At 54.9% G+C, this 27344-nt stretch overlaps 10 protein-coding genes across 10 annotated transcripts; 5 read left to right on the top strand and 5 right to left on the bottom strand.

Annotated features, from left to right (window-relative positions):
* Nucleotides 1–187: 187 nt before the first annotated feature.
* ATEG_01063 (uncharacterized protein) lies at nucleotides 188–3351 on the top strand (the record flags this gene model as incomplete). Its single annotated transcript, XM_001208428.1, has 6 exons — nucleotides 188–231; nucleotides 296–405; nucleotides 459–832; nucleotides 890–1163; nucleotides 1218–2199; nucleotides 2268–3351. 6 exons carry the CDS (start codon nucleotides 188–190, stop codon nucleotides 3349–3351), a joined length of 2868 nt encoding a protein of 955 aa, XP_001208428.1.
* A 519-nt stretch (nucleotides 3352–3870) lies between these two features.
* Nucleotides 3871–6171, bottom strand: ATEG_01062 (coronin; the record flags this gene model as incomplete). Its single annotated transcript, XM_001208427.1, has 9 exons — nucleotides 3871–4092; nucleotides 4151–4856; nucleotides 4910–5371; nucleotides 5428–5531; nucleotides 5587–5635; nucleotides 5694–5836; nucleotides 5925–5984; nucleotides 6040–6068; nucleotides 6138–6171. The coding sequence occupies 9 exons, from the start codon at nucleotides 6169–6171 to the stop codon at nucleotides 3871–3873; spliced, it is 1809 nt and encodes a 602-aa protein (XP_001208427.1).
* Nucleotides 6172–7084: 913 nt separating this feature from the next.
* ATEG_01061 (putative kinesin family protein (KlpA)) lies at nucleotides 7085–9665 on the top strand (the record flags this gene model as incomplete). The annotated part of the gene is made up of 3 exons (XM_001208426.1): nucleotides 7085–7817; nucleotides 7871–9435; nucleotides 9489–9665. The coding sequence occupies 3 exons, from the start codon at nucleotides 7085–7087 to the stop codon at nucleotides 9663–9665; spliced, it is 2475 nt and encodes an 824-aa protein (XP_001208426.1).
* A 153-nt stretch (nucleotides 9666–9818) lies between these two features.
* On the bottom strand, nucleotides 9819–10763 carry ATEG_01060 (alpha/beta fold hydrolase; the record flags this gene model as incomplete). Its single annotated transcript, XM_001208425.1, has 1 exon — nucleotides 9819–10763. The coding sequence occupies one exon, from the start codon at nucleotides 10761–10763 to the stop codon at nucleotides 9819–9821; it is 945 nt and encodes a 314-aa protein (XP_001208425.1).
* A 611-nt stretch (nucleotides 10764–11374) lies between these two features.
* On the bottom strand, nucleotides 11375–12987 carry ATEG_01059 (translation initiation factor eIF-2B subunit family protein; the record flags this gene model as incomplete). Its single annotated transcript, XM_001208424.1, has 2 exons — nucleotides 11375–12815; nucleotides 12869–12987. 2 exons carry the CDS (start codon nucleotides 12985–12987, stop codon nucleotides 11375–11377), a joined length of 1560 nt encoding a protein of 519 aa, XP_001208424.1.
* An 893-nt stretch (nucleotides 12988–13880) lies between these two features.
* On the bottom strand, nucleotides 13881–14321 carry ATEG_01058 (uncharacterized protein; the record flags this gene model as incomplete). Its single annotated transcript, XM_001208423.1, has 2 exons — nucleotides 13881–13969; nucleotides 14048–14321. The coding sequence occupies 2 exons, from the start codon at nucleotides 14319–14321 to the stop codon at nucleotides 13881–13883; spliced, it is 363 nt and encodes a 120-aa protein (XP_001208423.1).
* A 2665-nt stretch (nucleotides 14322–16986) lies between these two features.
* On the bottom strand, nucleotides 16987–18069 carry ATEG_01057 (uncharacterized protein; the record flags this gene model as incomplete). Its single annotated transcript, XM_001208422.1, has 4 exons — nucleotides 16987–17237; nucleotides 17289–17635; nucleotides 17679–17911; nucleotides 17965–18069. 4 exons carry the CDS (start codon nucleotides 18067–18069, stop codon nucleotides 16987–16989), a joined length of 936 nt encoding a protein of 311 aa, XP_001208422.1.
* A 483-nt stretch (nucleotides 18070–18552) lies between these two features.
* On the top strand, nucleotides 18553–19267 carry ATEG_01056 (uncharacterized protein; the record flags this gene model as incomplete). Its single annotated transcript, XM_001208421.1, has 2 exons — nucleotides 18553–18598; nucleotides 18633–19267. The coding sequence occupies 2 exons, from the start codon at nucleotides 18553–18555 to the stop codon at nucleotides 19265–19267; spliced, it is 681 nt and encodes a 226-aa protein (XP_001208421.1).
* A 940-nt stretch (nucleotides 19268–20207) lies between these two features.
* On the top strand, nucleotides 20208–23850 carry ATEG_01055 (uncharacterized protein; the record flags this gene model as incomplete). The annotated part of the gene is made up of 12 exons (XM_001208420.1): nucleotides 20208–20314; nucleotides 20370–20488; nucleotides 20538–20712; nucleotides 20768–20936; nucleotides 20986–21108; nucleotides 21165–21190; nucleotides 21238–21423; nucleotides 21473–21665; nucleotides 21712–21802; nucleotides 21852–21921; nucleotides 22091–22823; nucleotides 22870–23850. The coding sequence occupies 12 exons, from the start codon at nucleotides 20208–20210 to the stop codon at nucleotides 23848–23850; spliced, it is 2973 nt and encodes a 990-aa protein (XP_001208420.1).
* A 543-nt stretch (nucleotides 23851–24393) lies between these two features.
* On the top strand, nucleotides 24394–25182 carry ATEG_01054 (uncharacterized protein; the record flags this gene model as incomplete). The annotated part of the gene is made up of 1 exon (XM_001208419.1): nucleotides 24394–25182. The coding sequence occupies one exon, from the start codon at nucleotides 24394–24396 to the stop codon at nucleotides 25180–25182; it is 789 nt and encodes a 262-aa protein (XP_001208419.1).
* Between the last annotated feature and the right edge of the window lie 2162 nt (nucleotides 25183–27344).

Raw genomic sequence — 27344 nt, 5'->3', positions numbered from 1 at the left:
CCTTCTTCTCCTCTCTTTTCCCTCTTCTTCACCTCTCAGTCCTCTCCTTGTCGCCCCCAGCGATGGCCCCTGCCGGTCACTAATGCCGATCTAAAGTCATGCCGTCTGCGCCTCTTCTCCCCTCATCTGCACCCGTCTGACTGTCATCTTCCCCTCCTCCACCTTTCTTTCCTCCTTCTTCCTCCCCATGGCGACGGCTGATCAGCCTTCGGGCTTGATGGACATCGCGAGGTACGTTGATACTCTTTTCCACGTCGCCTTCCTCCCCAACGACCGACTGACTGACCCGTATCAGTTCCCTCTCGCAAGATGAAATTCCCTTCAAGCTGCGATGCGCAATCTGCAACAAACTCGCCTTGAACGCCTTCCGCCTTCCCTGCTGCGAACAGGCCATTTGCGAGTCCTGTACGTGGTCGCTCACTTCCGGCTTTTAATTTCACCGCCTAACTTTCGCTCAGGTCAAGCATCGCTTCCCGAGACTTGCCCCGTCTGCGCGCATACCCCGATCTCCTCCGATCTTTGCAAGCCGAATAAAGCTCTGCGCACCACCCTCAAAGCTTTCCTCCGCACCGAAGAGAAAAAGCGCGAAAAAGAACGACAGTCGACCACTCCCATTGTCAATGGTGTCCACCCCGTCGACGAGGCGACCCCATCTCAAGAAATTCCCCCGGTATCCGAGACCCCCGAAGTCAAGACAACGGAAGAGACTGTCGGAGCGACCCCGGCAGCAGACGTCTCTCAGGAGCCTCCAGTGGAAACCAATCTCCCCGAAACCACCGCCGAACATGCACCTGAACCCGAACAGCAACTCCCCTCGGAGGCACAACCTGAGGTTCGATTCCTTACGAACTTATACGCCTGCGTGGGTGTACTGACTGATCTTTCTCAGATCGAACACGATGAATCCGTTCCCGCCGAGACCGTCGAAGGCATCGACGGCGCAGAGCAACCCGCCGAGCAACCCAACGAGAATGATGAAACGGGCGTGGCCCAGTCAACCGAACAAGACGAGTCCCAAACCCCCGCGATGGGCGCCATGCCTCCCAATGGCATGGGCATGACGCCAGGCATGTTCCCCAACATGGGATGGAACGGCAATGGGGACTTTAACCCCATGTCCCAATTTATGGGCAACGGCATGTTCAACTTCCCGAATCCTATGGGTACGTCGTCTTTCTCCTTTCGCATCGCCCTGATCCAATACTGACTTCATCTAGCAATGTCCGGCATGATGGGCCCGATGACCGCGAATCCGGGAATGTTTGGGGGCTACGGGATGAACATGAATGGCATGAACAATGGCATGAGTATGGGGATGAATTACAACGCTGGTCAAGGCATGTATGGCGGATGGGACGGCTCACAGAACAATATGTGGAATGGAGGCCAAGATAAATTCAATCCAAATGCTTTCGCAAATGGTATGGGCCCGCAGTATGGGCCCTCCTCCTCTGGATTTGGCGGCTATAATCCCAACGGCGTTCCGCAACAACAGCAGCAAGACTTCCAGAATGGCTATTATGGCCCCGGGTTTGGTCGCGGCAACTTCCGGGGCCGTGGTCGTGGCTTTGGCCTTGGCGGCGCTGGTCGCGGCCACGCGTTCGCAGCAGCCAACTACCCTAATGCTAATCAGGCAGCGTTTCAATCTCCTAACTCGCCCGCCGTCCCTTCGGACATGGCGTCTCAAGCGCCGGAAGACCAGGACGCCCATCAAGAGGGCCCCACTGAGACCAGCGAGCCGCCACCTGGTCAGGATCAGCCTGCACAGGATGCCAACGGTGATCCTTCAGGCGAACCGGCAGAGTCCGCCCCGGCGGGTACGCAGCAAGAACCAGACGAGTCGCAGCTGCGCGGCATTCCAACGATTGACAGTTTGGACCAGGCCAACGCCCAGATGATGCCTGGCGGACCCATGGGCATGATGGGCCACATGGGCCCGGGCTTCGGACGCGGCGGCTACATGCGCGGACCCTACGGCGGTCGGGGAGGCTTCGGCGGCCCACTCGGGCATGGCGGTAACATGCACGGTGCTAACATGCAGATGCCTCGAGGACCTGGAGTTGAAGGCGCCCCCGCTGCGCCGCGCGCAATGCGAGAAGGCCTCCCAAACACCAGTATCTTGCGACAGCGCCACTTCCAGGGTCCCGGATCCGCACGGTCGTCAGTGCCATCCATGAGAACCTCGGAACCGCCCCAAAGGTGAGTCAATCTTGATCCTGGTATCAAAGCCGGGCTCGTTCTGTAGTCTAACATGCACTGTTCTCTAGTGTGACTCCAGCTCCAGCGACGGAGGATCAACCGCCTCGTTCACAATCCAGATCCAAGTCCCGCGGTCGATCTGCGTCCCAAGCCCGGAGCAGGTCGCGATCTCCCGCCCGTCACTATCGCCAGCGGTCAGTCAGCCGCGCCGACAACACCAATAACAACCATGAAGAATCCGACCGCCGGTCTGACCGTCCCCGGCGCCCCCGCCATCGCGACGATCAGTATGACGACAGACACGAGACAGGCGACCCCCGTCGCACACGCTCCCCATCCGTGGACTCGCATCGCTCGTCGCGTCGCAGAGACAGAGACCGCGAACGCGAACGAGATCGTCGCAGCGGCCGACGGTCTCACCGCTCGCACCGCTACCGCAGCACCAGCCGCGACGCCGATTCCCGGGACGGCGATCGACTCGCCCTGATCCCAGAAGAAAACGGAACATCTCCCCGCGGCAAGACCCCCGAGCCCACCGAAAGCTCCAGCCGCAGCTATCGCTCGTCCAAGGACCGGCCAACCCGACGGGAAGAAGAGCGTGAACGAGACCGTGACGCTCGGCGTCGGGACCGCGATCGTGACAGACATCGCGAGCGAGATCGAGACCGCGAACGAGACCGCGACAGAGACCGGGATCGATACCGAGACCGTGAGCGAGACCGCGACCGCGACCGCGACAGGAAACGCTCTCGCCGCGATCGCTCCGAGTCCCCTGCCGACAGCGAGTACTCCTCGCGCCACCATTCACGCCGCGTCAAACGCACCCGCGACGATGACGTCCGTAGCAGCGGCGACCGCGACCGTCCGCCCAAGGAGAAACCGCCGCGCACCGCGGAGCCCGAAAAAGACCCGCATACGCTGGAGCGCGAAGCCCGCAACCGCGAACGCATGCTCAAAGAACAGCAGCGACGCGAGGCGATGCAGGCCGACCGCGACGGCGGCAGCAGCAAGTCCAGTCGCCGCCAGGATAATCGCCCGGAGCGCAGTCTTGCCGGCGGGCGGCGCGTTAGCTACAAATATGAAGATGAGGAGAATGACGCGGCTCGCGCGGCGCGTGTCGAGAGCGAGCGCGAGGCGAGTCGCTGGGCGTGAATGCAGTACGAGTACATATCTTTATCTACCGATCTTGTCTATCTGGTTGTTTCCATTTGAAAAGCGCATATAGATGGATGGGATTTGGCATTGTCCTGGTTATTGCATGCATGGAAGAAAATGTGGGCATATGTGCATTGTAGATATGATGCTCTCGTATAATGCAAGATATGTCGATTATTTATTTACCTGGTAGACTGGCTTATCGGTATATTTCCATGGTGTTGAAGGTGCTCGCCATTCTAGCAGGCTTTAGGCGTGGGTGCACGCGTGAAGATATATATCCGACTCAACAGAATCCTCTATGAACCCCGCTAAGAACAACTCATAGCACGCAGCTGGTATTTCCATTGACATTGCAATCATGCTGCCAGGCATATGACAGAAAAGAATATAAAACACGACGAAACGACACAGGCTATACAACAACAGCAACGAGGATGTTTTTACGACTGGATGATAAAATAATCACATCCATCCAATACAATACACACATGGCTTAATTACAGACAAAGTCGGCTAGCCCAGCTTGGCCTTGAGGGATTCAATCTCCGCGGTCAGGTTCTGCATTTGCTGCGCCTGCTCAGCGATTGTCTTCGTCTGCTGGTTGAGCAGGTCTTTGATGGCGCCCAGCTCGCGTCCGACAGCGTCGGCGACAGTATTGGCGGTGGCGGTGGTGGAGCTGGCCGGGGGCGTGCTGACGGCAGGAGTGCTAGGGGCAGGGGAGCGCTCGGCAGTAGTCTGGAGTACAGGTTAGGTCATTGCTTAATATAAATCTCCAAAAGAGGATGCTTCTTACCGGAGTAGTGGCCTGCGACTTCGGCTCTTCCTTCTTATGCCACGGGCTGGTCTTCACAGACGGGGAGGCCGTCTCGGCAGACCGAGTGGGCCGCTCAGCCGGCTTCGGGACCTCGTCGAAGCTCGAGTCCTGCTCAGTAGGCTCGGGTTCCTCGTCCTCCTTGTCGGCGAACTTGTTCACCATGGCAGCCATGGAGGCGCCCTGCTCCTTCATAGAGGGAGCAGGCTTGACCATCGGGGTGGGCTCGGGAGTCGGCTCAGGGGCTTTCTTCGCCGGAGTCGGCTCGGCTGCCTTCGGCTCGGGTTCCGGCTTGGGTTCGGGGGCGCTTATCGTCGAGGTCGGCTTGTCCTGCACGCCAGTCACCTCCTTTAAGCCCTCACCTTCGAAGAGGCTTGCCATCGAGATCTTCGGAGGAATAGCTTCCTTGCCCTCAAGCCACTCGGTAGGACCCATGGCCGCCTTCAGACCAGTCGTCGGAGGGTAGATATCATCCTGGAAGTTCTCGGAGCGACGGGGCACGATGAAAGAAATCGGCTCAATGTAGGTGTCGTTGACGGTCTTGTAGGCCCGGGCAACCTCGTTCTCATGGATGTTCACGCCGCGCTTGGGCATGAATCCAATGCCACGCTGGGGGTCGGCAGACTTGTACTCGGCGAGGTACTCGAACTTGTCATTTTCGAGTTCGAAATAGCGGATGTTGCCGTCACTAAGGTATGGTTAGCTGGAGCCTTGTATTGATATATCGCTGTTGCGGCTTACCCTCGGCCAGCCAGGTACAGGCATTGAGTGCCCTCATCCCAGAAAGGCATGCAGACACCAGAGATCGAATCAAGCACCTTGAAACCGTTGATGGGCTCGCGGGGGGCACGGATATCCCAGAGAGCGAGCTGACGGTCACTCATCTTGGAGAAACCGGTGGTTGCGATGCGGTCCCGCTCACCCAGCCAGACAGCGCGGCTGTTCTTGGCTCCCGAATGGCCCTGTGTCTCATGCGCTGGACGTTCCTGACGCACATCCCAAATCCGGAGCTTTTTATCGCGAGAGGTGGTGACGAGGAGGGAGCCGTTCGCGCTCCACGATTGCGATTGAACGATATCCCCCAGCTTCAGGGTCAACTTGGGCGCGCCGGCTTCGATATCCCAGATCTTGACAGTAAAATCACCCGAGGCGGTGGCTAGGATGTTCTCGGCAGCGGGGTTGAAGAGCACGTGGCCGATCTTCCTGCGGCGCCGTTAGATTGAGCTGTAAGGGAGCAGTGGGGACACGAGGAGGCTGACTTGGGATGACCGCTCAGCTTGCCAACGGGGGAGACATCGCGGATGTCGTCGGAAGGGACGTCGGGGACAACACTGAAGTCCTCCGGAACCCGCCAGAGGAACACCTAAACTCGCAGGGTCAGAGTGACAGACAGCGGTGACCGAATTCGAGGATCGTACCTTGCCATCGTCGGAGCCGGAAGCAATCAGATCATCGTTAAAGGGATTCCTAAACCAGGTTGGTTGCTGCTTATACGACTCAAGTGATGTCCTTCCGGGCAACTAACCAGTCGGTGTCGAGGACCGCAGCGGTGTGGCCGCGAAAGAGGGGAATTCTCTCGGGGAGCTTTCCGCGCTCGTTGAGGGGCAAGACAGCAAAGGCGCCGCCACCGCCAGCTTCCCAGTTCACAGACAGGTATTTCGGGTTGACCTAAGTCAGGATGGAGCCGTGTTAGGCGCATTGTTTGTCGATTGGGCGGACTGGAGGGCAGGGGGTGTTTCAGGGGGAGGGCGCGGACCTTGACCAGGTTGGTATCCCAGGCATTGTTCGAGATATGGAGGTTGTCATAGCATTGATCCTGGAGAAATGGTCAGAATCAACTATCACGAGAAGCAGAGCGCTCTCGAGGGTACCTTTCTCGTCGAGCGTCCGAAGACGTGACCTGATTAGATGCAATTGATACCTGTCAGATTGAAGGCTGCGGACTAGGAGCTCGAGGGAGAGGTCTCACGGTATTTGGAAGAACGGACGAAACGACCGGACATGACGAGAAGATCGGAAGAGCACAAGAAGGGGGTGAGGGAGGAGAAGAGGAGAGTAAGGAGGAGAGGAGCGAGTCTGGAGTCGAAAGAAAGCGACGAGTTGATCGTGAAGGGAAACGAAGGCGGAGGGTGGAAAAGGAGATACGAAAGTTACACCGCACTGGAGGTGGCGGGGTGGTAAGTTACGGTACGGTCCGGTCAGCGTCTCCATCAGGTTAGCGGCTCCCCCACGGCTGAGTCAGCGGGGTTTGTTTACTTGCTGTCGTCACTCCAGAAACCGGCGCAGCTTTGTATTTGTCCATCTGCAACTCCATCGTCGTCTTCATATCGACCCGCATATCAGCCAGTCCCTTCTCCATGCCGTCATCCATCTCGTTCCCTTGAGCGTTACACCACTCTATTGTCCACCCAGCTCCCATTGACTGCGACAGTTTTCACCCTCCGTGGTCCTCGTGATCCTCGTGATCCACCCCTGTGAAGCTCAGCTCCCTTTCTCTTTGGATGCGGTGGATACGATCCCTTTGACTTCGTCATGGATTCGGAGAATACGGTAATGGTGGCGCCATTCAGCATTGAGTTGCCCTCCACTGACCTCAGCAGATGATACAGAGATCGCCCACTCGGTCGCGTATCCCGACAGCCGGCCTGCGCGAGATGAACTCTTCCAACACAAACGCCCGTTCGGGGATCGCGCCGCCAGGATTCATCGCGAACAAACAACCAGGGTTGGGCCGTATGACTATAACTATCTCTAGCCACTCCAGGACCCTCGCTGACGATATCAGAATCCACGCGCACGAGGAGCACCACCCAGGCCGACACCACTCGACCATCGGCCGCAACAGCTACGACTTCTCGGACCGGAACGACCTCTAGCAAGGTGCACAGTCGCACTAATTCTTACGCGTCTTCGACCATGACCCGATCTGCTTCCACAGCGTCCCGCACGACAAAGGGAGCGTTCTCCTCCACCATCGGTCCCGGTGGCCGACCCCCATCCAGCGTTTCTCGCCCACACACCTCCCTCGCTGGCAGCCGTAGAGCCAATGGCACCGCAGTGCCCCGCCCCGCGACGTCCCTGGACACCCATATGGAGGAGGATTCAAGTATCTTGGGCAAAAGAAAGGGTAGGCCACAATTTCCCAGTTTTACTCCCCCTTCTCCCGTGCCGGTGAGCGTCAGTGGGTGGTTCCCAGAACGTACATCTGTGGATGCCATGGATGATGGTCCCGATTCAATAAGGAGCAACCCTCTGAGAAGCACCTCTCGGCGTACCCACCGTGAGGCATCCCTGTCAAATGCTCTCGGGAATCTTTCATTGAACCCCCTGTCTCATGGCCCTCTGGAACCCGAACCCCCGTCGTCGGAACGCTGGAACGTTTCGACGACACCCACTCCGGCCAAACCCCTGACGGAGAGACCCCGTTCACCTCTCAAACATTCCCCACGCAGAAGGCCCCCTCTACCACAGTTTCTCACCAAGGAGTCCTCGACCACCTTATTTAACTATTCTACAGGCGCCGAATGGGACCGCGAGACGCGCGAGAGGTCCATGGAAGAAATGTTCAACACCTTCATATCGCGAGTCAGCCAAGCCGGTCAGGAAAGCTACGGCTTGAAAGAGACCGTCGAGTTGTACAAATCGAGAGGTGAGATGCACTCTGGAGGAGTTGAAACTACCAGTGCTTATGATTATGTTTAGTCAATGAACTCGAAACCTCCCGGAAGGAACTCACCGACAGCAACGTGTCTTTGCGTGTCGAACTCGAATCGATAAAAACACAACTGGCGACTTCGGAGATGGCTCTGAAGGATGCCCACAGAGACCACGAAATCGCAATCGAGGATCTCAGCAAGCGTCAACGGATCGATATGGATACTATTCGCCAGGAAGGGAAGAAAGAGCTGGATGCTCTCCTCGCGCGCCAGGAAGACGAAATCCGTGAACTAAAGCGACGCCATGAAGATGAGCTCGACAACGAAAAAGCCGCACGGCTGCGGGAACTTAACCAAATTACCTCGCAGACCGCACTCGATACCCAGAAAGCGCATATCGAATTGGAACGAAAGGACCGAGAGATTGCTTCGCTGCAGAGCACCATCGACACCCTGCGACAAGAACTGGAACGGGAGCGCAAGTCCAAGGAGGATCTTCGGCAGAACCTCGATACCGCAAGCACCAACAGCGTGACTTTGGAGTCTTCCATCCGGGCGCTGAAGGCGAGAATCGAGTTTTTGGAGTCAGGCCGGGAGGAGCAGTCCCAAGCCTTTGAGCGTTTGAACCAGCGAATGATGGATGCCCTGGCGGAGACCGACGCGACCAAGGACAAGCTGAGGAAGGAGGAAACCCTCCGGCGAAAACTACACAATCAGGTGCAAGAGTTGAAGGGGAATATCCGCGTTTTCTGTCGTGTCCGCCCATCACTGAATAACGAGAGTGAGACCGATATCGCCCAGATCCAATACCCGGACCAGTCGGAAGATTGCAAGGAGATAAACATCGTCGGACCCGAAGAGAGAACCGCGCTGGGAACCGTCAGCAGGAAGAACAGCAATTTCTCGTTCGACCGCGTTTTTGGGCCGTCGACACAGAATGCAGAGGTCTTTGACGAGATCAGTCAGTTGGTCCAGAGCGCTTTGGACGGATACAATGTGTGCATTTTCTGCTACGGTCAAACTGGTAGCGGTAAGACGTACACGATGTCTTCCCTGGATGGCATGATTCCCCGTGCAGTGCACCAGATCTACGAGACCGCCACTGGCTTGGAAGAGAAGGGATGGAGATATACTATGGAGGGTAACTTTGTTGAAGTGTACAACGAGAACCTGAACGACCTCCTCGGCAAGGCAGAAGAACTGGACAAGAAGAAGCATGAGATCCGCCACGATATGCAGCGCGGCAAGACGATCATCACGGATGTCACTACTGTACGCCTGGACTCGCCGGAAATGGTGGAGTCTCTCCTCAAACGCGCTGCGGCCAACCGGTCAGTCGCGGCGACCAAGGCCAACGAGCGTTCTTCCCGGTCGCACTCGGTATTTATTCTCAAGCTCATCGGTGAGAACAGTATCACTGGGGAGCGGAGCGAGGGCACCCTGAACCTGGTGGATCTGGCGGGTAGTGAGCGTCTGAGCCACAGTGGAGCGACGGGAGAGCGCCTGAAGGAAACTCAGAGCATCAACCGCAGTTTGAGCTGCCTGGGCGATGTCATCGCTGCTCTTGGACAGGGCAAGGAGGGAGGCCACATCCCTTATCGCAACAGCAAGGTATGTCGAGGGACTTTAGATTTTGTTGTATGCAGCTCACTAATTCCCACCAGCTAACCTACCTCCTCCAATTCTCGCTTGGCGGCAATTCCAAGACCCTGATGTTTGTCATGGTCAGCCCGCTGCAGGCTCATCTCTCTGAGACCTTGACCAGTCTCAAGTTCGCGACCAAGGTGCACAACACGCACATTGGCACGGCGAAGCGCCAGGCGCGTGTTCGTGATTCTTGAATGATACCTTTTTGTTTCTGGAAGTCGGCGGGTCTTTATGAAACAGACCTTGATGGGTGTATGGAGTTTTGTGCTTGGCGATAACGCGATAACCCTTGCGTGGACATAGTTTTCTGGACTGATTAGCTGGATCAATGATAGGATTGCACATAGTCACCATGGATGACTGGTTGTAGGCTCTTCCACGAATGCAACGATATCGTGCATAGTCCTGTCCTTCTGCTCAATCCACGGAAAATGACCGCAGCGATCATACACGAGGACTCGCGCGTCGGAGATACCCAGCCTCGTGCGCTCAGCGATCCGCACTCCACAGATCAGATCATCCGCCCCAAAGATCATAAGCGTCTTCGCGCGCACCGCACCCAACCCCTCCACCATCTGCTGTGGCCGCTCAAGCCTCGCATCACTCCCATACACCCCGCGATAGCACCACAGCGACAGGCGCGAACGCGCCACAGGCCCAATCGCCGCACGCAACTCCCCCACATACCGCCCCGGATCATAAAAGTACACCGGCCACAGCGCATCCACCGACCGCGCAAACTCCTCATCGCTATTGCGCGACGCGTACTCCCGCCGCGCCGTCTCCAGCGCCCCGCGGTACCGCTCGTCGCGCCGCGCCACGGCCTCCAGATCCGCGCGGTCCTCGAACCCGATCAGCTGGTGATTCAGCAGGACGAGCTGCTGCACCCGGCACGGGTACATCTCCGCGTAGCCGAGGGCGATCGCGCCGCCGTTCGAGTGGCCCAGGAGTGCTGGGAAGCTGTCAAGTCCTAGGTGGAGACGCAGATCTTCGAGGTCGGAGGCGAGATGCGGCATGCTGGTCATTTCGTGCGGGTGTGCGGGCCGCGTGCTGTGGCCTGTTCCGCGGGGGTGGAAGAAGAGACAGATGCGTTTGTGGGTTGTGTATAATGGGCGCAGACCGTGCTGGAGGTATTGCGATCCGAGGCCCCAGGCGGGACATTGGATGGTGATTAGGGAGGAGGGGGAAGGAGAGGGGGAAGAGGGGCCGTGGACGATGTATTCGAAGGTGAGGTTTTTTAGGGGAGAGAAGAATTGGTGGCGGCCTGGGGAAAGGGCATGAGCGGTGGCCATGGTGGTGTTGATGTGATGGTGATGATGATGATGGCATGGGGTGCATAAAGACATGATATTAGTAATGGAGCAGCTGCACAAATAGTCAATACACCGCACTTTCAAGACTCCTTTGTTTTGGCCAACTTGACTTCACTTCTGCCGACTATTGCAAGATGAAATTCTGGTGAGGACTACAGTGATTGAATGATCTAGTCGCGATCTATGCGCTAACGGAGTATAGCAAGCCTTCCCCTCCGATTGAACTGTCCGTCTCGACATTGGACCCGGATACCTATCAGATGGGCTCCATGTTTGTAGGTATGTAAAAAGGCTACCGGCGGCATTCCCAAGGCTGCAGTAGCCACCTGGAGAGACAATGATAATGGACAGTACTTTCCTTGTTATGTGGCCTCGATCGAACAATATCGGTTGTAGAGAAGGTATAGAACTTTAGTTTTGTTAATCTTGTGCCTGTTCTTCATCAGGTTCAACTTTGAGTCATGATTGAAGCGAAGATAGTCATTGGAGTATAGCAGATATAGTGCCCGCTAAAGGAATGTATCTGAACAGATGTGACTGATGAATCGTTGTATTAAGGGAGCATATCGAAGACACCACATTGAAACATTTTATAAATCCCCAAAGTACCTCTGGCTCAATTCACCCAGCTTCTCCGATTTCTGTCGGATATTATCCACCGACAGCACGCCCTCTTCGCAGACAAAGGCGTCCACCATGTCCAGCGGCACCCACTCAAAATAGATATTCTGCACCTCGACAGTAGCTCTCTCGCTTATATCTTTCAGCGCATCTACCCCCTTGATCGCGTCGTGCTTCCAAGTGCCGACAATCTCCATGGGATCGTTGTCCTCGGCGTGGTCGTCGCGGACCACACCCCCGGTGCCATTGATCTTTTCCACCTCGCTCAACACAACAATCTTGACACCTGGCGAGATATGCTTCGCGCTGAGCGCCAGTGGAAGCGACCCTGTCTTGTTGCTGACGCCCTTGGTAGCGGAAATCTGGTCCGCTCCCAGGAGCACGATATCCACGTCCTGGGATGCCACAGCCGCGGATGCGTCAGTGTACAGCTTGACACGGAGGTGTTTGTCTGGCGACGACTGGAAGCGAGACTGGAACTGCGACAAGACAGACGCGGCTAGAGTAGCTCCTTCGAAGAGCGGTCGCGACTCGAGAACCCGTAGTTCCAGGGTATCGAGATCCAGCGCAGCGTACGCGTTCAACAGACTGTCCCGGATCGTCGAGCTCGCCGACGTCGTCAGCACAGTCAGCTTCTCCCTCTTACCGGACGCGAGAAACGTAGACTGCAGATACTCGACGAACGACTCCTGAAGCCGTGTCGCGCGGGATGACCGGTTCTGCAGCTGGGAGTCAATCACCGCCAGCACGCGCTCCCACTTCGCCTGCACCGACTCCGTCTGCATCTGCAAGATGCTCTCCATCTCCGACAGAACACCAAGCACAGCGCTCAGCGTCGCGGCGCCCATACTCTCGCGACCATTCTTGACGAGATGCCACGCCGCCATCCGCACCCGCCTCCACCATTCATCATCCAACACATCCCCCTCCCCTCGCAACTCCGCAATGAAATCCCCAAAAACCCGAATCGCAATCGCCGTCAACTCGCGCGAGCCACTCGCATGGTCCGTCCGAAGCCTCTCCAGCCCCGTCGCTAGCGTCCGTCCCGCGCGCTCGCCGATCTCGCCCTCAAACCACACGCGCCGCAGACTCTCCGTCAGCCGCGGTACCCCGTGCGCACCGCCGATCTCGTCAATCACCCGCTGCGGATCATACCACCCCCACGACTCGTGTTCCCAGTCCGTGTGGATGGCGGCCGCGGCATCGTCGGTCTTCAGCCGGAAGGCGAACGGGTGCACGGTCCATTCGCGGCTGACCGAGGCGTCGCTGAAGCTGAAGGGTTTGCCGGTGCGCCAGAGGGCGAGCGAGGCCGGGGTTAGGGTGGTTTCTTCGTGGAGTTCGCGCCATGCGGCGGCCAGGGGGTCTTTGTCGGTGCGTTCGATGCTGCCGGAGATCGGGGCGAGGTGGTGTCTGATGGTGAGATTTGTCTGGAGGACGGGATGGGACGGAGGGAGTGGACTTACTGGTAGGTGCGGACTTTGTCGCTGCGCTTGAACAGGGCGACGTCGGGGTTTGTTTGGCCGCGTGGGAAGCGGAAGATCAAGGAGGACACGACGGCGCGTTTTTCCAGCGATGAGGCCATGGTTGTTGTTGGAGGTGGTTACCCCGCGGCTGAGGGAGGAAATTGGGGGAGACGGCGTTGGGTCATCATCACATCATTCATGTTGATGGGCTGATGTGTCGACGTGATGATGATGATGGTTTATTATTGGGTGTTTGGGGGGAAGATGACGATGACGTCAGGATCAGTATATTATCTTCTTCATATACAACATGGTATAGACAGACAACAACCATAACTGCAACGATTACAAGCAAAATGCCCGTCTATACAGGATCCTGCTACTGTCGCAACATCCAGTATGAACTGTCGCTGTCCTCTCCGGACGACGCGCGAACTTCGCTCTGCCATTGTCGGAGTTGCAAGGTATATATATATTCAGATATATTCCTCTGACGGATAATCCAGACACTGACACGGATGCCATGTAGAAAGCCTTTGGTACCAACTACGGCCTCACTGCCAAAATCCCCAAAGACGCCATCCGTCTCACCCACGGCCAGACCAAAGAGCATGTCGGCGACAACGGGTCGGGGGCTGTGATCCATCGCGAGTTTTGTGCGGATTGCGGGAGTTATATTCTTGAGTATGGAGTGAGTCGCCTCGATCGATCATTCCCATGATAAATAATGGTAACACTAAGGATGTCAGGATGCGGTAAAGGACCAGTTTCGATATGTCTGCGTGGGGTCGCTGGATGACCCCGACGCGCTGCCGCCCAAGGGCGAATTCTTCTGCAGTTCTCGGGCAAGCTGGATGCCCGAGGTGCCTGGTATGTCTGTCGCTGCGATGTGATGCCGTTTCTAACGGGGACAGGTGTGTTTCATAAACAACAGATTAAGGAATAATCACGGTCGTCTATAGTGGGGTATAGTTCGAGCTCGGTTGTATGTAGTATATATGCCGATAATGCACTAGGCCTGCACCGGCTGTTGTCTCGGCTTCCGTCTCGATTTCGTAGCTCTCAGCGGCGGCGCGACGTAGAAACACAGGATCTGCTGGTCTAGACAATGGGCACAGCGCGGTTGTTGACGATCACAGGTCACTCCCCACGCTTGGCATGCTTTGCACGGATACGCACTGCGGGCCACCTCTTCCGCGGCGGGCAGCTCGGGGGCACATCCAGCAGACTCGGGCAGGGCGGCGTGAGCGGTCGATGAGCTGACAGTCCAGGTCGATGTGAGCCACTGCGCACATCGGCGCAGGATACATGTCTGTCCCATCTGTCCCGTGGTGTCTCGCACGCAGACGTATTGTCCTGGGTTGTCGATGTCTGGGACTGGGGTGGAGACCATATTCAGGGAGCAAGAATGCAAGACGGAGGCTGTGATCAACACGAACAGATGCAGGGACATGGCGGGATTTATACCACCGACAACTGACGGATACAAGTGCCAACGCATCCTGCCGACACATCGTGTTTGTTGTCTTACGTCAATGCTCAGGCACAGTTCCCTGCATGAGGGCTCACATAATACTAGACGCTATGCCGCTAGTCGACACGAGATGACACTTTTCAACATCATATATCCACAACGGCCCACAGATTTATTCCTTGAGACAATCCCTTTGGCTGCGACAGTGCATACAACAGCCTCTCGATCTATCCCAGTCACAGTTAGCGAAAGTAAGATGCGAACGGTGTGAACGGTGTGACACTGACCCTTTGGACCGATTCGTGGAATCCTCCCGGTCTTGCTCGCCGTCGCACAGCCCATCCGACTGCCCTCCTCCATGGACTCCCATCTCCCTGCCAGTGCCACGAGAATGCTCTCTTGTATCGAAGCGCCATCGATCATACCGATGCGCTCTGTCATACACCCCATAAGACGGTCAGGTGGCAGCTCGCGTGCACTGTCGAGAACTTACTCCGGATAGGCTTCTCGCATCGCTTCAATCCGTGCCCGGATGGAGGAGGCGATGTGGTTCTCGTCGCCCGAGTAGGACATGTTATTTAGATACACTTGGAGTCAGTCGTAGCTGTGTTTTCCAACAGATGTCGCCGTCGTCTCCGATCGCAGCGGCGGTCCTGACATATTATACCCAGCGGACAGCACGTTCTATCATTCTGGCTAAACAAACGCACCATCTGATCTCTTTCCATCGTTGGCCGGAATGCAGCTCTTCGTTCTAGACCATTCGGACACGAGGGATCTGTGCTCTGGTAGCTGGGATCTTTTTTCCGAAGCCCCTCACGTTACATCATCACATCACACCAACAATAGGAGCAGTAACAGTGCCAGGAGTAACATTAACCCGTCCTACCCTAGATAAGGAAAGACAGATTGAATACATGGCTTAGAGGGTGTTTAAATGTGGGTGGCTATTTATTAAGAATAAGCAGGAGTTTCTTTATCAAAGATGAGCCCTAAGCATGACGTTGTACCAGCTCGGAACCATACTGACAGGCCAACATAGTCCTGCGACACTGAAGCAATCAATGGGAAGTGGCGTCCAGCAGTCAGCAAATATAGAGTCTTATGGTCAAGACATGAGTGATCCGACACAGGGACAAATCGTCTCGAGCACAGAGAGGACATGGAGACTAGAGTGCTCCATAAGACCGCTTAAAGCCGTCGGAGATACCCTTATTTTGCCGTATGGACAGACCCGAAGAGGGTCCCTTGCATGATGCTGGAGTGCCATTCATAATTCCCGAGCTTATCCACCTCTTTTGATGCATAGACTCATCGAGGTCGGTTATCTTGCCATAGATACGTGATGGTACAACTCTATTAAACAGAATGGTTTCGACTTTTCTGTTCATATCACTATCTGATACTAGTTACAAGCACAAAGATCCTATGTCACCGTCGAGCCATAACTAACAGTGAGACAGATTTATACTAGTAGACAGGCGAGGTGCATACCCCGAAAACGAGAAACGCGAGAGACGAGAATAGACACAGGATGGCGTAGCTTATTTCGAGTAGAAATGAGTCTACCGCTCAAGGTACCTTACGCCTCGATGTCATCGAACCTACAACGCCTCTGACCATACTTCCGGGATGATCACCGTCCAGACATTGGATATGAGTGCGCGCTGGCGTCGATACAACCGGTTTCGCACGCCATTAACTTTGCGTTTGACGTCAAGAAGCAGTCTAAGAACGGATCCGATAAGATCGAATCTCATAGAAGGGCTCAAGGTTTCAATTATCCTGCGTCGTTCGTTGATATCTCGGTATGCATCAGAATTCCTGTACAGAGCGCCTGGACGTACATCAATAGATGTCGAGAACCACCGATCACTGCATCTTCCATTACGTCGACTGATAAGGGAAAGTATCTTCAAGCTCGCCGTCGTCAGCCACTGATGAAAGATTGGAGTTGGGAGAACTACATAAACATCGGATGTTTCCTTCCACCAGCCAGAATCTTTCTCTTCTCCAGATACACTTGGTCAATCGCCCAATTCGTCACAGCACTTCCACCAGTCATCGCTTATCATGTCGACTTACACCGATACCCCCAAGGTGATGGATACCTTCCGTGAGACGGCGGACCACGATCTCCCTCGGAGTATCCCTCCGAACATGGCCTACCTTCCGAGATACAAGAAAGGTGACCGGGTTTCCAACAAGGCCAAAGCCGAAGGTATGACCATAGACGATGTACCCGGGCTCAGGTTCTGACTACAGTATACAGTTGTCGAGACCTCCACTACACCAACGACCCTGGTGCAAGATGACGCTGGATCTATCGTATACTACTTGGACTTTGATGCGAACTTCCAAGGTATGTCTGTGCATAGATATGCTACTTCCCTCCTCTGACCGCCTGCACGCAGAACTAGCAACGACGCGTTTGATGATCTTTTGATATACTTCCACCAAATTGACCGGGGAGGGTTGTAATGTTGGGACTTTGGGCCCGAATCCCAAAAGTACTACTTTGTCAATGTCTTGTGCTTGAGTTGGTGCCGAGACGGACCAAAGTGCATATTAGAAGTAAATACGAAATAGAAGCATTAAATATGAGATAGAATGCATTATACCAAGATATTCAGGCAAAAACCATCTACTCAAAGTCCTTCCAAGCCTTCAGAAGAAACTCCTTCACTTTAATCGGCCGGAGATCCGGGAATCTAGAGTTCATGCGCTGTTCGACAGGCAGGTCAAAAACCCCAGCGACTGTCAACCGACTGACCAAAACGGTCATCTCACGCAGCTCGTCCGCAGAATACGGCACCCCAGATGGCATCGGGGGAACGGTAACCGGGCCTTGCTTGACGTTTTCCACGCTGTCGTAGGTGACCTGGAACTTTTTGCCTGTTTCTATCAGCCGGGAGTAACGAGTAAGCATCTGCGGGCGCGTCTTACCTCGCACTTCCTCGGCGAGCCGGAGAAGCTCATTATACGTGACGTCGTCGCCGACAAAAATACTAAACTCGGGCCATTCCTCGAGCTCCAGCAGCTTGACTAGGAACTCGGCCATGTCGTAGGTATATGTCATCCCGATCACGTCGTTTCCGTCGCCGGGAATGGCTGCTTGACAGCTGACCATGTCGATTCCAAAGGTGACGGGTTGGAGATTCGTGCGGACGGGGGGCATGCCCCAGTAGTCCATGAAAAAGCCGGGGATGACTCTGGTATATTGCAAAGAGCTTTTCTTCAGCGAGTCTGCCGCGTTTAACCAGTGTTGGATGCTGGGATCGACGGAAAGAAGCCTGCGGTGTGTTAGCGCCGTCGTAGGCAAGGTCGGAACCGTACTCTTTGGTTTGGATGAATGAGTATTCACTGGGAATGAACCGCTTAGTCGTCTTGGACTGATCCGCCGCCTGGATGAGGTTCAGCTGGGACTGGCTCGTTGCGTCGTCGAAGAGTCCAATGGCGGAAATGATGGTGTGAACGGTGTGCTGTTCCAGGATTTGCACCAGGCCGGTGATATTATTGTAATCCACCTGTACCTGGTTTACATGGCCCACAGCGTCGGATCCAACGCTCTAGTACGCTGTCAGCTCCGGTTATCGCGATGGCTTTCACGAACAGCACCTACATGGCGAGTCAAGACAATGACTTGATACGTGGGTTGCTTGGCCAGGACCTCGACTATCGTTTTTCCCACGCCGCCGGTACCACCGGCCACAGCGATGACTGACATTATGAGGTTGGAGTTGACAATATCGAGTCGAGGGTGTCGGAGGTGTTTGTATCCCGGAGAGGGGCATAGAATGCATAGATTAGTCATTATCCATTTGCTGGTACATCATCTTGGAGACATTTTATAACTGCATCTCGTCGAATAATGTCCGATAACTCAATTAAATAGATATGACTATCTACATCACCTGCGAGGTCTACGATAGTATCTAGTTTCACGTTCTTCTCGTTCTCCCAGTTTATAACTGCAAGCACCCTCGTTCACACAGGCATGCCTCACCCCTGCAACTATGAATGGCAGGGTTCTCCATCTCGCCTGGTAGCCTCGCTCTACAAGGGTCCGTGTCACTCTGCCAATGGCGGTTGGATCTCATACACCATCTTGGAGTTAGTAGACATGGCTGGCGGCAAGGCCAGCGGGGGCGACATAAATACCATCCCGACCCCGACAGCTGGAAATGGAACCTAGCCAAAGGTTGCTAGGATGACCGACCAGAAGGAATACCTCAACGCGCAGGACTTCGAAGCCGGTAGGCATTTCTGACTATCACTTGGACTGGGCAGATTTGACAGACCCTAACGGGGGCGCTACAGGCCTCGCGGAGCTCGATGCTGAGATGGGCCGCTCAGAGTGGCTCGTTGCATTCGCCCCAATTCGAATCCTGACTGCGGGCGGGTTCCTAGCAGTGTCCTATTTCAAGAGTCGTGAAAGCACAGGAGATCTGGACTATCTGATCGACCCGGAATTTGCAAGGGACAGAGATGTTCAAGGAGCCCTTAAGCAAGCCATCCTCAATGTCTCCCGGCGACTGCGGTTTAACAGGACATGGGTAAACGATGCCATCGCCATTTTCATTACCGCGGAAGCTCGACAGGCTCTCTTCGAAGGGGCAGAGAAGCAGAATATTGTGCTTTTCAAAGGTGAGAACCTCGAGGTGCTCGCAGCGCCTATCGAATGGGCCCTCGAGCGGAAATTAAGGCGAATCCACGCCGCAAACCGGGGCCGAAAGGCAGAACTAGACATTGGGGATGCAGTCACTTTCTTGAAGCACTTGCGGGAGCGCAACAACGGGCCGCTGGATCTGGGACTGATTCGGCGCATGAACATCAACACATTCGACGTGATCCCAGATCAGATGACCATGCAACAAGTAGCCAACGCATATCGCCAGAAGTACAGCGAGGAGATTTTCAGATAGGTCTAGATAGTGTAAAGCCAGCCTGTGTTCGTGATGATATTGCGTCGCGCAAAATTGGGTGCGGTGCCATTCTTTTCCAGTACCAAGTTATCCTCTGCATCCAGCGACTCTGGTGGTACTGACGCTCTCAGGAGATCCTTATCGATAGGGGGCACCATCTTCGTCCAGCCAGGCAGTCCCTCCGGAGTAAAAGGCGGCCATGGGTCGTCATTCCTTTCACGATAGACGTGCTCGCCGTTCCGCCGTAACCCCAGACTTAATCTCCAATTCACGGCCTCCTGTATTTCCTCGACGATGGAAGCGACGATGGCGTATCGAAGGGGATCGGCGTCTTTGGGGTCTGGTATGTCTGCTACCTTCCAGTCTGGCCGAGAGAAAAAGTACTCCATCTCCCAGCCGATTAGCGCATATCGATCGGCGAGGTGGAGCTCATAAAGCCGGTAAACCGATCGCAGCGGCGTGTCCCGCATCCGCCAGATAGGAATATCGCGAAGATTGTGAATGTCGCCGAAATGTGACCTGATGATCCCCGTCTCGTTCTTTTTGTCTTCGATAAGCGCCCGGAGAGGGTACGGGCCAGGGATCGGAAAGTACCAGGACGGAAAGGGGATAAACAAGCGCAGGAGCGCAAGCAGGGGATGTTTGTGCTGCTCAGTGAGTCGGATGTAGCTGCTACGCAGTTCAAGGGGGGAGTGCGCGTAGCGAATCCATGACCGAAATCGTGCCCATAGCGACAACTTGGGACGACGACGTGGAGGCATCGAGGGAGTCATGCAACGATTGTTCTCCGACACTCCGGAGTGGATACGGAGTATGGTGGGATGATCACACGTGACCATGACTCATCGCCGATAACGGTGGGGGAATTGCTTCATCATCGCGAAATCTTCTCCGTCCCGACCGTCTCGTGATTGTGTCTTCGCATATTGCCATCATTAACATGAGAAGAGAAGATATCACCTACCTGGGCGCCGGCCCAGCTGCCCTCCCCACCGATGTTCTGGCCATCGCTGCCGATGCCCTCCAAAACTACCAGGATACCGGCCTGTGAGTCCGCATCTACTGCTGTAGCTTTGAAATCGCATCAATTGACGGTTACTAGGGGGGTGGCGGAGCACAGTCACCGCAGCGAGCTGGCGACCAACATCCTGAACACCATGAAGGCCGACTTGGCCAGTTTCCTCGATGTTCCCTCCGACTACGAGATCCTCCTGATGCAAGGTGCTTCGACCGCGATTCCTATATCACGAAGTTGGCTAACTCTGCGAAGCTGGAGGATCGGGACAGTTCGATGCGACCATCTACAATGTCATTTCTATCTGGGTGGAGAAGCAGCGCCAGAAGATCGTGAAGGAAAAGGGTGATCTTAGCGAGGAGGACCTGGTGCGGGAGCTGCGCCAGAAGGTCGATTCGGAGCTGCGATTGGACTACCTGGTTACCGGATCGTGAGTTCTGCGACAGTTCTAAGTGATTTGGCGACTAGATCCTAATATGATCCAGGTGGTCTTCCAAGGCTAGCCAGGAGGCCATTCGTTTGCTCGGACCGGAGCACGTTAACATCGCCAGCGATGCGCGCAAGGTGAACGATGGCAAGTTTGGCAAGATCGCTGACGAATCGACCTGGCAATTGAGCCCCAAGCCCGCCATGGTGTACCTGTGCGAGAACGAAGTATGTTGGCCCGGTACTGTGTTCGACGTTTACTAATGCAATGAGCCAGACCGTCGACGGTGTCGAATACCCTAGCTTCCCCAAGATCCTCGAGCCGAAAGGAACCGAAGATGACTACTTGGTTGTTGGTGACTTTTCCTCGACTATTCTCTCCCGCCGCATACCTATCAAGGTACGATTGCCAGCTCTGCCCGTGAATATCTTGTGGACCGTGCTAATTTCGCAAAGAACTTCTCCATCATCTTCTTCGGAGCGTAGGTGCCCTCATTTCCCTCCCGTTGACAGAATCTCACCAGAACAGTCAGAAGAATCTAGGCTGCGCTGGTGTGACCGGCGTTATCATTCGCAAAGACCTCCTCCCTCCTACTCTTCCGTCCACCTCCCCGACACTCCTTCGCAAGCTGGGCCTGCCCATCACGCCGACGGTTCTCGATTACGCCACCACCGCGAAGAACAACAGCTTGTACAACACTCTGCCTATTTTCGAGTGAGTGGTGGGATACGCCTCTGCAGGAGACAAATGGCTAACGGTTCAGTGTTTTCCTTGCTGGCCAAGTACTGAAGAAACTGCTCGACACCTTCCCTGACAAGGTGGACGGCCAACAGGCTGTTGCGCAGAAAAAGGCCGACATGATCTATGCGGCCCTCGACGCTTACCCGAGTGTGTACAAGGTGGTTCCGGACAAGAGCGTGCGCTCGCGGATGAACGTGTGCTTCCGGGTGATCAAGGTGCGTTTGCTTGTCGCCAGGCCGTAACAATATCTAACCCAGATAGGGCGGTAATGTCGACGACGCGGAGAAGGCATTCTTGAAGGGCGCTGTCGAACGTGGCCTGACTGGTCTGAAGGGCCACCGGAGTGTTGGAGGTAGGAAGTCGTCGGCTTACATCCACGGATATGCGCTAACTGAACGCAGGCATCCGGGCCTCCAACTACAACGCCATCCCTGTGGCCGGCGTTGAAAAGCTGGCTGCGTACTTGAAGGAGTATGCTGAGGCATAAACATCTTGATGCGAGATGCATGCTGGTATCGATGCCTCAACGCATCACACAATGGACATGTGGAACGATTTCATCCATCGCTTTGGATTTTTTGGCATACTGCAGCCTTCGTATGTGAATGACGGGTTTAATAGGCATAGATAAAACTTGTAGACCTCATCTATTTATCAGCATCTGGTGCTCTGTAATATTCGGCATGATTAGTGATCTGCCCGAGCCGAGGCATTTCCCCATCGGGCAGTCCTCTGTGTTTATGCCACGACTATGCCATGAATTGGCTTACAAACCATGCACAAAGGCAGCTCCTAATATCAGGAGCATATTAAGGTTATGGCGGGTCGAGACTAGACTGTGGCGAAGACCGAAGAACACCGCTAAGTCCGTCTCCGCCTGCTTATCAACCTCAACCTCAACCTCTATCAACAACGCCAGCAATATGGACGAAATATCGGCACAAGATTCTACTGTCGGGATGACTTGGGGTTCTGATGTGCCTCTACTCCCCTGGGACGAGGTTTATCGCAAGATCATGCTGTCCCCGCAGGCTCGTCCGTCCTTATCGTATGATTCAAATCTTCTGGCGAATTCCAACATCGATACTGTTCTCTCTGCATCGTCCTATCCATTTCCGGAGCCATCGGATTTGGACAGTCTGTCTGAACCACCCTCGCACCAACTGTTTGGTGGGCTGCTTGTCGACCGAGAGCAACGGGGCAAGGGTAGAAGCATCCATGTAGTCGAGGACGCGGCCAGTGAAGCGCAGTCGCAGGCCCTGGTAAAGGCTGATAAATCATCAAAACCCTCTTCTACGAAAAAGGAACCCTCCAAGAAACGAGGTCGGCCACGGAAGACAGCAGGAGGCTCTACGACCGAGACGCCCGATGAGGTACGCGCATACTTCCACCGCCATGTCCGTTACTGACGATAAACAGCGACGGCGGATGCAGATCCGTCTGGCTCAACGAGCGTATCGTTCTCGTAAAGAGGCAAACATTGCATCGCTCAAAGACCGTGTCGCCACGTTGGAAACGGCAGTTGAGAAAATGAGCTCTGCGGTGCTTTCATTCAGCGAAGAGCTTGTCCAATCGGGAGTTTTGGCGTCACATCCAGGTCTGACGGGCTCTCTGCGCGACACAGTCCAAACATGCTTAAGCCTGGCCAAAGAGGCAACCCACGAGAACCCCCAGGAGGACGTGGAAACGTCGCCTCAGAGCGAAGAGTCGATCCCATCTGATACGTACAGTGCGCAGACGAGCAACACACAACCCACAAACTACATCGACAATCCACCCACCATCGAGTCATTTCCCCTCCTTGACTCCCCGTTCCGCACGCAGCCACCAAAGATGTCTGAAGCGACCTTTGCCCCCTTGGACATTGCCGAAATCGAGGTATCTGCCTTTATGGAGCGATTGCACTTCGCTTGTCTGTATCAGGGCCTGCTTGCGCTCAGCGACGCATCAATTCCCACGAGTCGACTGGAAACTCCCTTCCGCCTTCTCCTGAGCATGATGGATCGAAAACGGATCCGGGCGTACTTTGAAGCTGCATTACGCGCAAAAGTCGGTCAGAGACGGTTGGAGGAATGGAAGGATGTGCCGTTCTTCAGTCTCGGGGGTGCTGGAACACACTATCCGCGATCGAGCCCGTTTCCTGAATCACCCATCGACCCTTACCAAGGCTGGAGCCTGGTGCAGGATCCGTTGGCGCGCCTATCCCCTGGGTTCAAGGAGGATCTGGACGGCGATTGGTTTGATATCAGGGATCTGGAGGGATATCTGCGTGAGAAAAGGGTTCGTCTTCGCTCGTCGCCGCCGCCGAGGCGGGAGTCGTCTGCGCAGAGGGTTGTCAATGTTGTCCGGTTGTTACCAGGTAGGTTGATCTTCCCTTCGACGCTGATACGAATGTACTGATTTTGTTTTAGCTTTGATCAGCAAAGCTGTGTGTCTTGGGCGTACGCCTGGATTCCGACGACTCGATGTAGACCAAGCTCTTCTTTTGGCTTCTTGTTAGAAGTTGCTTCTATCAGCAGTTTATGAGTACATGATATTAATAATAGCCTACGACAGGCGCACATAACACCTAATCAACTCCTTGCATTGAACCGCCGTGTCGTAAGAAACATCTGATGGACTGTTCATAGGCATCCGGAGGAAGTATGTATCCAGCAAGAGTAGGCCGAGCGAAGCATTATTTATACTACTAGTAACCGAGGCTCGATCACTAAACATGCGGACATTAAGATTAGTTATATCACCTCTTTCACTACAGTATTCCGATATAAACTAGAACATATCCATAATCACAGTGAAATTTGTCTGCAACTGCAAGTACAACACTGTAGAGCCGAAGTGATTAATCATCTACCTCGGTCGACACCATCACTACAAATATATAGAGCTCCCCGCAACCCCAACTCCATCACAGCACATCACATCACAACGCAACACCACACAATGTCTCTCAATCCATCCAACAAACCCGTCCTCGCCGTGATAGGCGTCGGGCCCGGCATCGGCGAAGCCGTATCCCGCCACTTCGCCGCGCGCGACTTCACCGTCGCGCTGATCGCCCGCACAGAGACCAAGCTGCAGCAAATCCAGTCCGCCATCAACGACGCTCACGGCGCCCACACAGCCCGCTACTACGTCACCGACGTCCGCGACGAGCAGCAGGTGACAGCGACCTTTGCTGCGATCAAAGCCGAGCTCGGCCCCGTGCACGTGCTCATCTACAACGCGGGCTCGCGGCGTCTGCGCCCGCGCACGATCCTCGAGACGCCCTCGGACGAGTTCGAGAGCTTCGTCCGCATTAACATGTTCGGCGCGTTCTACGCGGCCAAGTGCGTGCTGCCGGATATGCTGGCTGCCGGCGCCGGCACGATCATCTTCACCGGCGCGACGGGGTCGGTCCGCGGGAGTCCGGGGTTGGGCGGGTTTTCGCCGGGGAAGTTTGGGCTGCGTGCGCTGTCGCAGGTGATTACGAGGGAGTTTCAGAGTAAGGGCGTGCACGCGGCGCATGTGCTGGTGGATGGGCCGGTGCAGAGTGATATTATCGGGGGGTTTGTGAAGAGTCGGTGGGAGAGGGAGGGGGAGACGGAGAAGCTGGCGCAGATGGAGAGGTATCTTATGCAGCCGAAGGATCTGGCGGAGATTTATTGGTTTCTGTATAAGCAGCCTAGGAGTACGTGGACGCAGGAGTTGGATGTGAGGGCGGAGAGGGAGAGTATGTTTTCGAAGTTGTAGATGTGTCGGCTGGGAGAAGTTATACGCTTGATGGACGGTAGCTGAACATGATATGTGCATTGAATGCCTATACTTGTGAGTATGTCTCTTCCACGGGTGTACTGATTGTTATATCGGGCTCTGGATGAGTTGGTGAACACAGGAGCTGACCTGGCGCGCGGGTAAAGCAAACAAAGAGCGAAAGTGCCGTCGACTATCATGTCCATTAGTCCTCTTCTCTCCTTGAAAGCTCACATCTGATGTATATCCACAGCTGTCGGAATCCGACCGATGTAGGAAGACATCCTGGCCCTTTGAAAAGAGGGAGCCCCGTTCAGGCGTCCTTGGAGCAGGACGCGCCGCCCAACTTCCCCTGATGGTCAGACATCGACACTGGACGCAGGGCAGGGGTAGCAAGTTGTGACGGCTTATTCTCTAGGGCTGGTATGGGCTCTTGGTGACGGGTTCAGTGTGATGGCAGCTACTGTGGCTGCACGATGTAACCCAACCATGAGATCCGTAGCGAGAGAAGCACAATTCAAGATGATTCGAGGTGCGTAAGATGAAGCAGACGTAGCTTGCTTTATGACCACCAGTCGGAAGTCGAGGATGGCTAGGGTGAAGCCATTCGAATAGTGCGAAGCCACAGAGCTTCGCCAGCTTCATACTGGCGGATAAAGCGACCACGAACCATGACCACCAGGGAGTCAACGAATCTGAGCGGTCGAGTGGCTTGGTGCCTGCATGGATAATTTCCGACGGGCTCATGGGCGTGACAGATGCACTGGTCTCGACTCTCGAACAGGTGGATGGATATGTGTCTACTCCATAGTACTCCACACTGGAGAATCTACTAGTAGCCATGGATCGATGGGAATAGCATGAGTAGATAGGTCAACAAGACTAGACTAGATAACGATACTGACTGAATAATGCCTGATCAACTGCAGCTCATGAATCAACATATGAATCCATCCAAACCTCAGGCTGCTTTCACCTGAAAGTGCAAGTCACGGATCCCGAAGCCCTAGAAGCCCAAGAGTGGGACATTAATCTATGTTAATTAAAAGATGCTTTCACTATTCTATCTTTATCCTCGCTAGACCAAGCGCCCCTAATAATAATATAAAGAATCCTCTCTCTGAGCCGCTGCGGATGATGATCGTCCCGCCAGACGGCCGGCAGTCATCATTCCATCATCCATCCATCCACCAGAGCAACGCATGCCGGAGATGAGCAGGAAAACTTTCCTTGACGATCCGATCTGCATCGTCCTGGGCGTGCTGGGTTTTCTGCGCTGCCCCTCGCACAGGCTAGACAACGGCGCTAACTGCCGTCTCCACCGCCAGCTGTCTAGACTGGAGTCGACTCGGCTGTGGACGGCACACAGAACGGCCAAGGAGGGAAAGAAAACGCCGACAGGCTCACTATCGATTTAGTGTCCACAGGCAGCGAGACTCGGCCACTCCGGCCGATTGCCAATCGTTGTCGCTTTGGGGGGACAGGAATGTGGCGTGAGCGGTGATTGTTTACAGAGTCCTCCATCAACAGGTATTATCCCATGTCAACAGGATGTCAGCACAACGTCAACAACACATCCAACACAGCTCTCAATAGACAAAACATAAGAGAATCAACAGAGTACCCATATATTTATGACCCCCTTCTACAGTACTCTACTCCGTCTTCTTCAGTGGAATCCCCTGGACCTGTTTCATCGGCGTCTCGTCGTGTTTCAGAGTGCTCGGCCATTGTTCCTCCGCCACATGGAATGCAGGAGCCAGGACAACCAGCGTCGTCTGGAGCAATAATATTCGTGCTGTCCGACTCCACCGCAGCGTCGTCCGCCCATTCTAGTCCTGATTTGACAACAGTCCGTCTGGTGGCGCCGGCGGTATGGACCCATGTGGCTGCTAGGCGCCCGTTCCTGATGGATCACGGCCATCGGCGGGGATGGAGATGCTCTGGACCACGGCGAACAAGAATAGACGAGTGAATCAGGGGCCTGAATAGAAGGAACTACTGCAGGTTCTTGTTGCTCCCATTATTCATGGCCGACTGTTTATATCCCCCGGGACCCCGTCCCCATCCCCGGCAGGGTCTATACATCTCGCACATACTTACCTTTCCTTGTTTCACCTGGCCATCGCATTCCTTTTGTGGCCATTCTTATCGTCGCAGCG

Source organism: Aspergillus terreus, genomic scaffold (genome assembly GCF_000149615.1).
Source record: "Aspergillus terreus NIH2624 scaffold_2 genomic scaffold, whole genome shotgun sequence".
NCBI classification, from domain to species: Eukaryota; Fungi; Ascomycota; class Eurotiomycetes; order Eurotiales; family Aspergillaceae; genus Aspergillus; species Aspergillus terreus.
The sequence above is the reverse complement of the archived record's forward strand: the minus strand, read 5'-3'. Positions and strand labels throughout refer to the sequence as shown.